The sequence below is a fragment of the Phodopus roborovskii genome, unplaced genomic scaffold (assembly GCF_943737965.1).
Source record: "Phodopus roborovskii unplaced genomic scaffold, PHOROB, whole genome shotgun sequence".
Taxonomy (NCBI): domain Eukaryota; kingdom Metazoa; phylum Chordata; class Mammalia; order Rodentia; family Cricetidae; genus Phodopus; species Phodopus roborovskii.
This window is the reverse complement of record NW_026126470.1, coordinates 3280578-3297782: the sequence shown is the minus strand read 5'-3', so window position 1 is coordinate 3297782 and position 17205 is coordinate 3280578. Positions and strand designations below refer to the sequence as shown.

General features: G+C 40.3%; 1 protein-coding gene across 1 annotated transcript in view; it reads left to right on the top strand.

The window, feature by feature from the left end:
- Positions 1–17205, top strand: part of Epha6 (EPH receptor A6) — a 769688-nt gene that overhangs the window by 739813 nt on the left and 12670 nt on the right. Inside the window, exons 15-16 of the mRNA XM_051191720.1 lie at positions 5700–5849; positions 15781–15974. Of these exons, the coding sequence (XP_051047677.1) occupies positions 5700–5849; positions 15781–15974 (344 nt within the window). The remainder of the gene's footprint in view (positions 1–5699; positions 5850–15780; positions 15975–17205) is intronic.

Below are 17205 nucleotides of genomic sequence, written 5' to 3'. Positions count from 1 at the left end.
TGATGAGGGATAAGATCTACATTTGACTATAGGATACACAAGAAAGTCTTTATAATGACTTTATAATGACTACTTTAGAAGAGTGATGTTAAAAGGTCCACTCTTAAGAACCATGGCCTTTCTATCCATGTGTATTGGGAGGGAGGGTCTTGCTCCACAGCTCAAATTAGCCTTGAACTCACTATATAACCCAGACTGATGTCAAACTAGTGATCCTCCTTCTGTCTCCCAAACGTTGGTAACAGTGATATACCCCATACCTGACTGTGCCTCTGGCTTTCACACGCTTTGTTTAAGAAGGTCACACTTAGTTGGGCAGTGGTGGAGCATGCCTTTTAATCTCAGCACTCAGATAGCAGAGACAGGCAGATCTCGTGAGTTCTTGCCCAGCCTCATCTGCGAAGTGAGTTTGCAGGACAGCCAGAGCTGTTACACAGAGAACCCTTTTTCAAACACACACACACACACACACACACACACACACACAAAATAGGTTATGCCTGACCCTAGACATTATGAAAGGTGACTTTGGGTGCTCCATAATGAGTTATAGTAGTTAACATGTATCTTTGCTCATATTCATCCCAGATCCTCTCTCCTGTCCACTGGTTTCTTTCTTTCTAAACAATCCCTTCTACTTTTAAATGTTAAAGACAGACAGACAGATGTTAGGCAGGTAGGCAGATAGATAGATAGATAGATAGATAGATAGATAGATAGATAGATGATAGATTCTATATATGAGAAAATATGATATTCAGCTTTCTAAATTTAGCTTAGTTTGCTTAAGGTGATGATCTCCAATTCTATCCATTTTCTTGCTGATAACATAATTTTGCACTTCATTACTGAATCAAGTGCCATGGTGTACAAATGCCATATTTCACTCATCTGTTGAGGGGAACCCAGGCAGCTTCTATGCCTGGGCTATTGTGAACAGTGCTCCAATGAGCATGAGTGTAAAAGGATCTCTGTGGTGCATGCAAACCTTCCAGATATGTAACTACAAGTCCTGTAGCCAGATCATACAGTAACTCTTTTTAGTTCATTTGTTAATTGGCCTTTACTGATTCCCATAAGAACTGAATTTACTTTCCCACCAGCACTGAATAAAGGTCCCTTTTCCTATCTCTCTCATCTTGTCTAGATGTTTTGTTTGCCTTCTTCATGAGAGCCATTCAGGCTGTGGTGAGACAGAGCCTCCTAGTAGTTTTGATTGGCCTTTTCCTGATAACTAAGGTTGCAAAAATTATTTTCCATGCATTTACTGGCTGTTTGTCTATTCTGTAACTCTTATCTCTTGAAGTTTTAGTGCTTTGAATATAGGCTCTAGAAGAAAAGTCTCCAAACAGCTTATTGTTCATTCAAACCTTTTTCCTTTGGGCTAAACATCAAATCCAGAGAATGAGAACTAGAGGATTTTTCAAATGTCTTTGCTTTCTGTGGATCATTTCTTTTCAGTGTTAAGTCTTTGTAATTTTACTACCCACCTATTGATTAGCCAGTCCTCTGGAGACAATAGGGCTACATTCTAAAAATTAGATGTGAACTACATCTGCAATACAGCTGCATTGTGGGGTTGCTGGGCATGCGCAGATGTGCAAGTATGCAGAGCTCCCACTCTGGTTTCAGCACTTTCCTATCTGCAACCCACTACCTACTTGTTGGGTAACAAGCTTTGAATATAATTTGGGGAACAGAATAAAAGCTTCGCTAGCAGTGGTTTCAATAGCCTATATGTCTCCGACTTCCTGTTCTTCCTTTGTTCCCTAGCGATGAAGTCTGCTATGTAAGAGAGGAATTAGTAATGAAAGCGCTACTGAGTCCCAGTTAGTCCCTTTGATTAGCATCTTTTCTTCTAACATATGGTGAAACAACGAGCAATGATTGTGGTTTCAAATCTAAAGAATTATACTATTTGTTCATTCCTGGAACCTGAAGCAAGCATCTGGCGGTTAGAGCTTCCAGAAATAACAGAAAGAAATGAAAAAGGACAAAGAGCACCTTAGCACTCGCGGGTGAAAATGTGTAGACAAGATTAAGCCACGGCTTAAGTTAGTTCATTGTATTAAAGGGTGGGGAGCCAGGGAGGTAGCTCCGTGGAAATCAGAGGACCTGAGTTCCAATTCACAAGATGCACACAAAGCTGAGTAAGGCAGTGTCTGTAATCCAAGCACACCTACGGTGAAATGGGAGATGGAGACAGCAGAAACCCCAGAAGCTCGGAGGCGAGTTAGTTTTGCACATCACCCAACAATAAAGATAGCCTGCCTTAAACTCATTAGAAGGTGGGGGCTGATACCTGCGGCTATTCTCTGACCTCACATGGGTGAGCCATACATGTGCTATGGCACATGGGCACCCTCACTCACACAGACAAGCATGCACACATACACACACACACACACACACACACACACACACACACACACTGCACGTGGATACGAACGATAACTAGACTTCTGCTTCCTTTTATATAGGACATAGAAACCATGCCCTGGGCTTAAGGGTGTCTTCCTTTTTTGCCTAATCTTACCACTAAAAATAAACTATATTTAGTATTCCTTATCAGAAAAAAAGATATGCTCTAAATGTTCCTTATCTCTATCACGTGAGATCAGAAGCGCCCCAGTACCCACCCACTATTAGATTCATGCATTTTGTTACTTAAAATTATGTTTTTCACATAAACGTCTGTCCCGGTTTTTTCATATTTTATTTTAAGATTATTCTGGCTCACACTTTCCATTTCCAGACAACACTGGGCAAAGAATTTGAAATAAAGATATGCTGTTCCTTTTGTGGCAGTATTCACTTGAACAAGTACTGAAGGAAGTAAAACAAACAAACAAACAAACAAACCCGGGTAGGGTAATAATTAGTCTGCTAGATTTGCCATGAGAAAATAGCACCAACTGAGTGTCATAAACACCAGAAATCTTTTCTTTGTAGTTCTGGAGTCCAATACCAAGGTGTCAGCAGTTCTGGCTCTTCTGGAAGCTTCCCTGGCTCACACACAGCTGGCTTCTTTCTGAGGGTGTCCTCACATGGCCTTCTCTCTGTGCCCAAAGATTGTTTGCTGCCTCTTCGTCCTCTGGCAGGGACACCAGTCTTATTGGTGACACCCTTATGACTCGATTTAACCTGACTTACCTTTCCTTTAAGACAGTCAGCCTGTGAGTTAGGGCTTAAACTCACAAATCTGGAGTAAATTCACTTCACAACAGGTAGCAATGCAGCTTGTCAAATGTGTTTTAATACCTTCCCTTTGGGAAGGAAACAAAAATCTCAATAAGAAAGGTGATAGAATTCACATTTGCACATGGAAGTTGTTTGAAATACAAATGTATATGTATCTGTGAATCATTTGGATAAGGATATCTTTTACAACTCCATGGGTAAATGAACATAAACTCACCATTAGCTGCTGCTTTACACTACCCCATAGAACACACAAGTACTTATCAAAGGCAAAGGCAAGTAGGTAGCACTGGCTTCCTGGGAGTATCACTTAATGTTCAGTGACAACCTTTACAACCTCTCATTTTTAGTGCATTTGACTAGGGTTTGCTAAATATAACAAATCAAAATACATTTCAATTATAGTTGAAGAAAGATGATTGGTTTATTCATTTATGATAAATTATAGTGTCATTTGATAGTTGGAACACACTTAAAAGAAGAAAAAAAACTCCTTCATGGAGTATATATATTCTAAAAAAATGATTTGTCGTTTATCTAGGATTCCAATTTAACTGTGGGTTCTATGGGGTTTGTTGTTTGGTTGGTTGCTTCCTAGCAAACTTAAAGATTGGACTTTTGGGAGTATGGGGTGTGTGTGGAGAGGGATTCATCAGTTAAGAATGTTTGCTGCTCTTTCAGAGGACCAGAGTTCAAATCACAGCATCCATTTCTGGAGACTCACAACCCTCTGTAACTCTAGCTCTCGGGTACCGGTCTGAAACTCTCAACTGGCCTCCAAAGTCACCCTCACACACATGGTATACATAGAAAACACACACACACACACACACACACACACACACACACACACACACACTAAATAATTTTAAAGAAAGAAAAAAAATGACTCTCTTCTCCAGCCCCCATACCTAGTTAAACTGCTCTCACTAACTTCATAAATGTAATTTTCTGATCTTTTTTTTTTTTAACCTCTGCCTTAAAGCACAGACCTTAGGCTCCTGACCAAGCTTCTGCATGATATATGACTACACTATATCACATTAAATATTAAAATGAGTTATGTGCCCAACTCTCCAGCTGAAGTATTTATGCCTCTCTAGCATCATCTCATCATGCCGTCTGTGTGATTGCAGTAGTGGGCTTCAGACACTAAGGGTATCAATTGTTCTTCCCCGAATGCTAGGCTGCTCGCTCGCCTGTAAAAGCAGAGGATTGGGTTCAAGGTGTTTTTCCCCAAGGGTCCTAACGATTCCTCTCCAGGCTTCCCTGAAATGATTCCTCCATTTGCCTTGCGAAGTCTAAATTGTTCCTACTTCAAATTAATCCTTTTCTATCTCTCTCTCTAAGTTCATAGTGCTTCAATTGTTAAATAATTAAAAATTATACTACTCAGAAATCCCACCTCTGAAAGATAAGTTTACCAACCCTAAATTCATCCAAGGGTGAAAGAAAGTACATGGATTTTTTTTTCCTCCACTCCTCCCCCACAGTTCCCTTAACACAGATTTTGTGCAGATCGCGAGCTCAGATGCTGTGCACACGAAAATGCTGATGATGTTCAAACAATTCCGTGGTGGTGGGCTCTGACTGATGGAAATAATTTTACAGGGAACTGAAGCAGTCTCCGGGGCTTGAATCCGACATCAGCCGCTCCTTGTTCTCTACCGCCATCTAGTGGTGCAATGGTCACACATCTGCGCAACGTCGTAGTTCTGAGCTGAGATTTTTAAATATTGCTATAAATCAAATGGATGAATTGTTTTATTCTCGTGATCGTAGTAAAAGGAGATTTAGAGTCTTTAAACAGGGAAAATGTAATAAATGTTAATAAAAGTTAAGTATAACACAACAACAGATATTAGCATTTAAATGGTATAAGTGTGCACAATTTAATCTCTTTATGATGTTCAGATGTAAACCTGAACACCGAAAGGAAAAAATGCAATGTACCCTAACATGTGAAAAAATAATCTCTTCTGCTCTTGTATCATGGTAAAGAGTATTTTTGAAATAATGTAATCATAGCTGAGGAAAAGCAACAAAATAATGTTCTCCTAAATGTGGAGTTGGTACAGGCTGCTAGGCCCATTTAACCATTTGTCTTCAATTAGATTCGAGCTTTAGTCTCATTAGTATCTATAAACGCAATACAGTGCTTAATGAGTGTTGAATAATATTTAGTTTTTAATGTCCCATAATCTGGAACTTTCTCCAAAGGGCATAATAGCGTGTTTAATTGTGTGAATCTAAAGTAAAAAATAAATTTCTCTAATGAATGAAACAAAATCTTTCCAAAGTAAGACTTTTTCCCATTAAAGCTACTTTTCCCAAGTAACAATTATGGAGGGGGTAATTATCCCAATTCTCTATTTTAATTTGACGTGCTAACATTATTACAAGTGCTTGGAGATTGCAAACAAGAGATATTTAAAAAGAATGCCTGTGTCTTAATATACTTGTGAGCCAACTTCAAAATATCTTCTTTTTTCTTTCAGGGCGGGAAAATCCCTATACGGTGGACAGCCCCGGAAGCTATTGCCTACAGAAAATTCTCTTCTGCAAGTGATGCATGGAGTTATGGCATTGTCATGTGGGAGGTGATGTCCTATGGAGAGAGACCATACTGGGAAATGTCAAACCAGGATGTAAGTGCATGGACAGTTTTGTCATTTTGTGAATGCAAGCACATTACCTTTAAGGGGGGGGGAAGAAAACCTCTTTTAATTCTCTCTCAGATTAACCCTTGTCTTGCTGACTGTTTCACAGTGGACTGTTGGGGGGAGGATGGGCTTGAGAATCCCAGGAACCGTTCACGCAGTTGACTGGGTGAGCTGGACTGTGTTCCTTGCCTGATCTGCATCCTCGCTGAGACATCCTCACTGTCTTAGAGCAGCCAGAGGGTGCTTACCTCTGGTTAACCACAAGAAAGAGTAGTGTTGACTTTTCATTTTGTCCACGGGGCAATACGGGCCACCACTGTAAAGCCTGTGTCAGTGAAAGCTAGATAACACTTAGAAGAAGAGAGAAAGCTCTCAGGCAATGCACTATCCATAGATGTCATCTCTCAAGGTTCATTTGAGATACATAATCTTTTATCCAATCTCTCCCTTTTGGGGGTTATGTTTTATCTATAGCAATTTGTGGTTGATAACATTACAGAATCAAATAGTTCGTACACTTAGCCTCTATGATCTGCCCACAGTCATAGAGACAGTAATCAGAATTATAGCTAGCCCAACAATGCAAGTGAGGGCAAGGTCAGAGCAGACAATGTATTCTCTGATCACTGCCTCATCTCAGAACTCAGGTTTGTCTAATTAGAAACCTTTAGATGGTTTCTAAAGCCGTAGTGATGGTAATGAGTACTAGTGTGATTTTGGCTATCCATGGATACAAAGATAGCTATGTGACTGTAAATCGTCCCTAAACACACACAGAGCATAACTACTGAGGCGTCACATTCCTTTACTCCAGTTAAAATCTGACGACCTCCCCACAAACCTCCACACTTCACCCTTTGCTAGTATGCACTACAGCTTGTTCACATTTTGCAAGATTTGTTTTGTTTTGTTTTGTTTGTTGAGTCAGGGTCTCTCTATGTAACTCTAGCTGTCCTGGAACTCACTTTGCATAGACCAGGATGGCCTGGAACTCAAGAGATCTGTCTGCCTCTACCTCCCTAGTGCAGGGATTTTATAGTCAGGCATAAGCTTGGTTAGATGTTGGGTGCAGGTGATACTTCTGCTGACATGGAGTGTTACTCTTGCAGCTGAGTCCTGCCTTGTTGTGTGGGTATCTACTGACTGATTATGGGGAATTCTAACACCAGGTATCTATAAAACAACAGGGATAAGGTCACATGAGCTTCGCAGTTATTGCCCTCCAAAGCATAACATCAAACACAAAGCCAGAATAGCATGGTCCTCCAGAACATCTGGAACATCTGGTCTTACACACAGAGTGTGCTGTAACAGCAGCCTCTGTGACATACCCACCATTGGAGCATTTTAAGGCCATGTACTTTGGCTAGAGTCCTCTCTATTCCCTGGAGGGGTCTTGTCTAATGGACCTCACAGCTCTTCCTGTGACCCTGTCACACTGTGTGTGTGTGTGTGTGTGTGTGTGTGTGTGTGTGTGTGTGTGTGTGTACTGAGTGTCAGTTCATCAAATCCTTCCCAGCACTTTGTGATGATACATTCCAGAACATAAAATTTTCCCCTTCACTCCTAGAACTTCTGCTGTGAGTTATGGTTTTATTTTTATTGTTTATGTGTACTTCTTTTTTAAAAAAAGACAGCAAAAGTATTGTAAGACCTACATTCAGTCACTATAATACCTGCTTTATTCGAAATGTGAACATTGCTCATGTACATACTGTTTGGACTGAAATAAGCCATCCAAGCAAATCCCCAGAATCAAGTCCTCTTCAGCATAGCTCACTGTCTGTAGTCACATGGTAATGAGCTGTTGGTGCTTTAGATTGCAGCCATAGTGAACTCTTAGAACAAGTCATGGCTGGGGAAAGCAAGGAATAACTGTGACTTCTATGTTGGTTTGCTTGTTGTTGATTCAGCCTCCTGTTTGGGGCTGGTGATCTCCCGCCCTTATAGTGTTCGTGTTTTAACAGTTAGGATAGAGACTGGAAATGAAATAAATAGGCAAAAATACAATATGTGACCTAACACTAATGATAGTAAAGCAAAAGGGAGAGATAAGAAACTCCAGGCTTAGGTCTGATTTATTTTATTTTTATGAAACATTTTCATAAAAGTCATTCACTTATGATAATAAAAGTCATAATTAGTCCTCCTTATTAGACATTCAGAGGGCGTAGTTCTAACAAAAGCCTGACGAAAGAGCAATTTCCAGAGTTTCTTGATCCCTATATTTTCTTTCCTCCTGGGACATGTTGCAGTCACAGACTTAGCAAGCGTGGCCCTGATGGTGTGCACTTTGACTCAGTCATGCAAGCTACTTAAACGTTGAAAGTGCCTCAGTGTCGTGAATAAATAAAATGGCACAGAAATGAGTTGTGTTCCTGTTTAACGTGCCTTCTTCTTATAACAAGAGGCTGTGATTTTATCTCTGAAGGGACACTGGTGGTACTTATTCCAGCAAAGAACGATCCATGCTCTTCCTTTTTCTAGAATAGGGTTCTTCCTATCTCTACAGAGGTGCCAAAGCATAGATAGGACTTTCATAGGGTATACCAGGTATGACTAAGGATGCCAGACGACAAGACAGGTTGCTGAGCAGGACAACTTTTGTAGGGAAATTCCCCAAAAATGCCATTTGAACTCAGACTATCAGAGTAGTCCAGAGCCTGGTGTCAGCCTCTCCCTGCCTGGATCATTCCCAACAATTCACCCAGCAGTTCTGGCCGTAGATCTTGAGGATCAGCATCCAAGATGACCATTTAGAGAGTGATTTTGTCTATTAAGCCTCATTTGGCTGCCTGTCTGGAACAGGGGAAGATTCTACAGCCAGAAATCAACTCCTGACACTGAGCCTGCTCACATTTGTTCTCAGCACCAGGCTGAACTTTTCTCTACCCAGATCCACGATATGTTCTCAGTTACTGTGATTTCACTGTCTTTGTGGATGACCAAAGAATACTCAAAAGAGAACCTGAGAACCAGGAGGGGAAAAAAAGTGGGGGCTAGAGTTGGGGAGCCAAATTTTGAAGCCTTCACACACACACACACATCACTACATGATAGCAGAATGAGCAGAATGAGCTAAAAAAAATCTTTTATGTCATTTATGAATACTTTCTGCTGCTACAGGAATTCTGTTTAGCTAAACATATTGGAAGATAGCCTATCTGTGATGGATTGCACAACCAGAATTTCCATTTAGAAGCAGAAATAACTTAGTTAAAATATCCCAACTGCTTCTGCCCAAATACTGTCTATTCCCTGTTTATCCTCCAGTCCGCATTCATTGAGTCAAGGTATAGTTTTACATCTGACCACTTCTAATGACTTTCTAAGAAAAGTGATGAGGCAGAGAATAAAAGTCCAACTATGCTCCATTTCAATATTTTATATGCTTTTACCACATTTTGGTGAGTTTAACAAAGCTGTGGGCACAGTTCAAATTGAACATTACAGTGTTTTATGATTGTTAATGAGTTTAGGAAATTTCAGACAGTTTTTAGGAAATAGTTTTTCTATTCTGCACATGGTGGTGTATTTTATTACAATGAACAATTCTGAGTCTGCAGAATCTGTGTTAGTGAGTAATATAATGAGTTTCCCAAAGGTCAGTGGAATTATACATTAGGGAAGGGAAATGAGAATTTAAAAAAAAAAAAAGGCAGAATGCACAGAACTATGCCATAAAAAAATCTAACAAAACATAATAGCAAGTGCCAGATGCTGAGCCATTCAGCAAGTACTTATTAAACATGTGTCAATCACTGGACCAGGTGTGCTTGTGGGGCAAGAATGGGGAACAGGGAAAATCAGTCCTCCACCGTGCGAAATGGCATAAACAAGAAGCAGAAGGACAGATAACAGACTCTCTTCCACACAGGGAAGCTAAAGAAGATGATCACATAGTACTAATGAGTGGGGTGGTACTTAACTAGACACTAGGTACTTAACTAGGCACTAGACATGCACAGAGGTCAGGCAGCAAGTACCAAGAATGCAAACGCATCCAGATCAGAGAAACAAGAGCTGGTAGTGTTCTATGGAGCACACCAAGGTAACTAGTGATTACACACTTTGGGTTTGTGGGAGTTGTGTTGTGTTGTTTGGTTTGGTTTGGTTCGGTTTGATTTGGTTCGGTTTTTTAAGACTGAGTTTCTCCGTGTAGCCCTGCAGCTGTCCTTGAACTAGCTCTGTAGACCTAGCTGGCCTCAAACTCAGAGCTCTGCATGTTTCTGCCTCCCAAGTGCTAGGGCCAAGGGCATGTGCCATCACGACTGGCTTGATTATATATTTTGTAAAGAACAAGATGAGAGAAGTTTGAAGATTTCCAGAGCAAAGAAATGACAAATAGTTACCGAGATGGAAACGTTAATTTTGCTGACTAATAGCTACCCACGGTACAGCCATATGGAGCTCTCACTTTATGCTATAGACACAGAAAAGAATGAAGGGGGCATATTTCTCACTAAGGAAATCCATTATTTTTGGTGTAGATATGAAGTTCTGATACCTCAAAAGTCCTACACCCATGTCCAATTAGAATGACACCAGGGAACGTATGCTGTTCTTTTTAAAATGTAATAAAGCATTGTATAATTACAATAGTTATTTAGAGTATACATACAAAGAAAGCATGAAAACTCTGTTATAGAGTGTTTTTTCTGCTTATTAATGAAAGGAACCCAACCCAAGCTAACTAGAACAAGAAGTTGTTTTGTGTTTTTAAATCATGAAACATCAGGTCTCTTGGCACACTGGATGCAGGATTTTAGTGTTGGCCTGGATTTCCAGGCTCTTTCTCTCTAATCACTACATTCTTTGCTGCCTCATACTGTGGGGCTCAGGATTCCAGCCTAGCAAGAGCAGAACAATGAAATCTTTCTCAAATTCCCATGGCAATTCAATGTTAGAGAAGACTGTGGCTAGCTCTGTAAGGACTCTCTCTGTTCAGCCCCGACCTCAAGCCCAACCAGGGGAGTGAGTACTGTGGTTAGTCATGCTAGATCTCCATGCCAGCCTTCTCCATTCCTTTCCACTGTGGTTGTAAATTTTCCCATGGTCACATGGAATGAGAGAAGGATTCCAAGTTGAAAGTAGTTGTGCAGTTAGAAGATGTGTGCGGTTCTTTCATTTGCTTGTTTGCTTTCATTTTGCCCATCCTTTTGGGGTATTTGTCAAGAGCAACTTTAATGTAGTCTCGATTTTGTGTGACACTAGATGTTAATAGGATTTTTTTTTAAAAAAAACATTCAACCTGCTCTTATTCTCTAGATCCATGAATAAGCCATGGTCCACAATGACTGTCACAGAAAGGAAAATGTCCAGTATAGCACTGACACAAGATTGTTGGAGCATCATGCCTTGGGGAAGACTATGGAGGCAAAATGAGCAATGGGTCTCCAGCAGCGTTGTTCCCTATGGTTTTATGTCATGATGCATCAGATCTTGAACTATATAAATTTAGGTGTATAACTCTGTACCTGTCAGTCCCCACACCCATGTGATCAGGAACCAAGGTAGTCTAGCACCATAGCAACACAGGGCCTCTGGTCACTGACAACGACCAGAAAGTGGCACTATCCATCATGGCTAGCCTTTTCTCATTCTCCATGATGAAGTGTAGGTAATAGCCACTTTACTCCTTCCAAATTGATACCTCCAGTTCTAGTCAAGTCAATGGTACTTTCAGTTCTAGCTTAGGTGAACATGGATTACTCTGGCAGGTCTTCCTCATCCATGTTTAAATGTGCTCCAGGGTGACCAGACACATATCTGATGGGAAATATTACAGGTGAAAATGCTGGTTGTAGATGGCAATACTGAGAAGTGACTTCTTGGCTTGAAGCAAGAAAGACCTGAAATCTAAGCTTTGACTTGCTGAATCCTCCACAAGCTAATCTCACATGAGGTCTAATGTCCTGCAAAGTTCCCCAGAAACTAGCTGCAACCTAGTAAGTCAATCAATCACAGTCAGCTACAAGGCTTTGAGATAAGATCTTTGTAGTCAGGGTAGATGTGGTATTCTATTCTAATAACAGGGCAAATTGGAAAAACCAGTAGGCCTGCAGGGACTCCCAGGATAAGTGTCATCAGTATTTGGGGTGGGGTCTGTTTTGAATGTTGGAGCTGATGCATACCAGCAGTACCAGCCTCTACATACCAGATTACAGTAAAATTTCCCTACTGAAATAACAGCAACAAAAAAAAGTCCCTGGCTGTTGCCTTGTCAGAGATGGGGGACAAAATTACCTCTAGTTAAGAGTTACTGATAAAATAGGTAGGAAGCTCTGAGTTCCAATCCAAGACCATTGATTAACTGAACACATGGGCAAGTGGCTTAAGCTTTCTGGTATACCATTTCCTGGAGTTAAAAATAACCAGCTATAGACATTGAAGAAATAAAAGATTTAGAGTACCCAGTACATATACATTGTTTAATTAATCCTGGATAGTAAAAGCCTGAATTTTATCAATTTGCTATAAATCACCTTTTATTGGACACAGTTTGTTTTATGCATTTTAAGCATCAAACTTTATTGATTCACTAAGATATCAAACCATGAAAACATAAAGAAGAACATTATAATAACAGAATGAATATTTAAAAACAAACAAAAATTTAAACCATGAGAAGACTGAGTCTTTGCCTGTCAATAATAACCTTGTGTTTAAATAAACAGAATTTCCTAGTTAGAAACAGAGACCAGGATGCGGAAGAGAAGGCTAAACAGAAAACAGCTATTTTAGATGATTAGCTCATTTAAGCTTCAAGGTAATTTTCTGGGGTGGATGCCATTTTTGTCTCCATTTCTAGATTAGAGAATTGGAGCTTAGAAAGGACCAGTGACCTACCCAGATTGTTGGGGATCCAAGAAATTGAAGTTCAAGGCCCTGCACAATCCAAAGTGCTTGCTTTTACTGCTGATGTGTAAAATAGACATCCAGAATTGCAAGGGGTCTCCATTACACAACAGCTCTACCTAATGGCCAAGGCGTCGTTAATTATGCACACAGAAGTGTTTGCATTGCATCCTGCTAGCAAAAGGATGCAGACTGGCCTATCACTTTTGGGAAACGTAAAGCCTCCCGGCGGCTTTTTGTACCTCGATGTTAAAATTTTATGAAATGCTCTCTCTTGCTGCTACATTTCTTACAAACAGTTCAGTCAAATTTTAATGAATGACAGAACTATCCCATCTCCCGAAACAATTCTCAGGCAAATTGAAAGTGGGGGAATCTCTTGCTGCTTGTAAGCATGTGAAGCTTTCCTTTCATTTCCGTGAGCTAGGTCCAGGTAATGCTGTATGTTATTTTTCATCCAAGTCCAAAATTACTGTAATTTACCACCTAATGGGAGCCCATTGTGGGTGCACGAGCTCCAAAGATGGCACCAAGGGCCCTATGCTTCTTCGCTCAAATGCTTGGACCAGGTAATGAGCTTCACGGGGCGGGGGGGGGGGGGGGACAAAATACGAACAGCAGGAAATAACCAAATCCACAGAGTCAGTAGGTGGGGAAAAGGCCAGCTTCACTTAAATGAGAAGCAACTTCAGTAGCGCTAATGATCTGACTGCTAGACTGGGGGTGGGGGAGGGAGCCTTGAAGCAGTTTGAATGGCCGATTCCTCCTGGGTGAACAATCATTTAGGCTTTACCACTAACCTCATCCGTTTTCCCTAGAAGAAAGACATCAGGGAACATTTCACTTGAGGCTACAAGAAAGCACAATGCTATAGCCGTGTTTGAGTTTTCCTCCTCACTTGTTAAAAGCTCCTGTGTAATAATAATGAGTTTCCCCATAGGTTACTGTCTGAAGCTCACTGGAAGAGGGGAAATGGGATGCATCTTCTACTTTTTTTTATTTTTGGAAGGGATGTCAGGAATTTAATAAGTACAGGAATTCCTGTATTTCTTGATTGCCCCCATCAGAATGATGAGGGGTCAGCGCTGCAGCCGGGACCGGAGGATACCCAGAATCCACTTTACCTAAAAATGCAGTGTGTTTTTATGATTCAAACAGTCCAGTCAACTTCAGTTTTTTTGTTTGTTTGTTTGTTTTGTTTTTTGTTTCCCCCCCCCTCCTCTGATTAGATTTTCCAAACTCGACTGCTTTATGTAATGGCCCCTGTGTAATGACCTGTGTAAGATACAGTAAATTGCTAAAAACCCATTCCTATTATTTCAACCTTCCATTTTACAGAGGGAATTTTTGCCTTGATTTGAATATGTATGTATTCCACGGAAGCAATTTTCAAAATGGTCTTCGTCTTCTCGGCTTTTTGGTAATTCGGACTCTTGGTGCACGGGCATTTGGTTGATAGGCAACATTTTAGCTAAGCGAACACTAATTGCACCTGCGGGAGTGATAGGGGATACAAGAAAATACAGTGAATCACAATGGCTAAATAATTCAGTTAGTGAAGTAAGTAGAAGAAACCGGGAACTCATATGTAACTACACCCATGGAACTTTTAAGGAAAAAAAAAATGGCTTTTCTTTTCTAACTACATGATCAGAAAACTAGATATCCCACAGCATCCGTAGTATGGGATATCTAGATATGGGGGGGGGGGGGAGGGAGGTTGGTCCTGCTTCAAAGTGTTGTGATAGACTTTGTTGATTCTCTGAGGAGTGTTAAAAAGGGTGAGGTGGGGGAAGGTGGGGGAACAGGAGGAGGGGAAGGAGTGGACTTGGTATGTAAAATGAGAAAAGATTTTTTTAATTAAAAACTGACAAAAAATTACTAACTTAAAAACCATGGAATATATATAGATAGCCCTGCAACATAATTCTTAACACAGTGATGCTAACATTCAGTTTTATATTTTGATTGTTGGTCAAGAGGTGAATTTGACTGATGTCTGTATTATGTTTGATCCTCAGTTTCCCTGCTTTTAAATTGGAGATATATACATATACATGTATATGTATATGTATCCCCATAGATGATGTATGAACAGAAGTTCAAATGACTACAAGTTAACTGATATAAATTCAGAATTGATTCTATTCCATCTTGAAATTCCTCATGGGAGGGGCTGGCAAGTAATACATTAAACAAGTTAGAAGCCTACCTGGCCTCTAAGTAGATTCTAACCAACAGACTGTCATCTCCTTGTCATTCTTAACTCTTATGCAGATTCCTTCCTTGAGAGCTGGACAGGTAGTGGGAGTTTAAAATAAATAAGGGAATTAACATTAACCCAGATCAAAATTTCAATCCCTTAGTCCTGCTAGTTACACAGTGGCCACACACAACTAATCACCACCATGTCCCACAGAGACAGCCTCTCTGTTGTCAACAGAGAAGAACCTATTGGGTACTCAGACTGAGTGTCCCTGTGTTTTTAGGCCTTGATGCTCGCCATTCTTAGCTTTCAGTAGTTTGAACTACCTTAGGGCTTATGGGAGAACAGCCTCATTGCTTGGTCAGTGTCAGACTAAAGGAAAATCCAAAGTCAATGAGAACCGAAATAGGCAATAGAGAGAGAATAATGGGTTTTAAAAAATACACCGACCTTAGTGTAAGGAGGATTCAAGAAACACCTTTGTTTGTCACATACAGTTTGCACTGAATATATCCACGTCATGCTGTCTTTTCCATGTGGGCATCGGGGTTTCAGATGGTCTAGCAGTTACACAGAAGCTGTTTCTTGAGACTGTGATGAAATTTAACTACATGTACATCAGCAGCACATGCTTCCAGCACGTTTATTCCCAAAAGGGGCAGCAGATGCTCTTGAGTTACCAGCACTTCCTGTTCAGAACTTAGATATTTACCCTTGCTTGGGCCCTGTGTGTCATCAGTTTTTGTTCTCATTAGTATTTTGGTTTTTACCACTTGCATATAAAGGTGCTATTGCTTAACACACATCTTGTCACCACATATAAGCCAATGAGCTGTGTATGTTTGCCTTTAGGTTATTTTGTCCATTGAAGAAGGGTACAGACTTCCGGCTCCGATGGGCTGCCCACCATCTCTGCACCAGCTGATGCTCCATTGCTGGCAGAAAGAAAGAAACCACAGGCCAAAATTTACTGACATCGTCAGCTTCCTTGACAAACTGATCCGCAATCCCAGTGCCCTTCACACACTGGTGGAAGACATCCTTGTGTAAGACACATAGTGTTGATATTTTTCTCCTGACAATCATAATTTCTTTCAGGTTACAGGCAAGAACAACAGGTAGAGGGAATGAGTTTTCCTTGATAATTGTCTAATTGCCTACCCTGTATAAAGCTCATTTTATTTATTAGCAGAACAGATTTTTTTTCAAAAGAAAAAAAAATCCCCCTTCTTTTCCCTCTGTATCTAAACTATCTATTACTTTATTTATATTTCTCATATGTGGATCTTTGATATTTGTGTCTTTCTTTACTGATCCTTCTTTATCTTATGAGTAGAATTTGTGTGCATGTGTGTGTCCCCTCTGATTTTCTTCCCATACTATATTCCACCTCTCTATTTGAATCACCAGAAGTGAGGATGTTCCCTGCTGGTCTGATTACACCTTGCTGTTGTTACTTTCCTCTCCCCAAATCAAAATCAGTGAAGGCACTGATACACCATTTTGCAATCTTCAATAGAACCAAGAAAATCTACTTTCTTCTCTGTGAAGAGAAATGAAAAGAATGGAATAAAAATAATCCTCATCTCTGTCTGACATATTATACTTAAAATATCATCAATGTCTTCTTTTAGACTAAATTATAAATAACCAAAACACGTCTTCCTGAATGACCAGATGGCCATAGGAAGGCATTCACTGTGGATAACAAGTTCCAGTCAGGATAGGATTTTAGTAGCAGCAAGACCAGGCTCTTTAAGGGCTATTTGAAACAGGCCTCTTTTCACTAAAGAGCATGTGAGAGTTCACCTCTAAATCACTAATTGGCAGCCTCAGCAAGATGAAGCCAAGCATGAAATAGCTAGTGATTCAACTATTGCTGCAGCCCATCTCCTCTGTGCAGTCCAGTAAAGGAAGCTGTGAACAAAAGGCACAGGAAAGAAAGGCACTTTGAATTTTATTATCAAGGCAATGGACAGCCACTGAAGGATGTTTAAGCAAGAGAACCATGTGGTTACAGTTACACTTCTAGAAGATGACTCCAGTGTCATCGGCTTTGAATGCAAAACAAGGAGCAAGATGGGAAACAGAGTCACGTGTATCTTATCAGACATCCAAGTTATAAAAGTTCAAGGCCTAAGGTATACAGTAAGAATAAAGTTAAGATCATGAGAAAAGAGAATGAATTTATTGTCAGGCAACACACACAAATAATCTCAATGTATCTTGGTCAATGTTAATATGGAATGAAGAAGAGAGGAGTAGAAAGTTGTCATG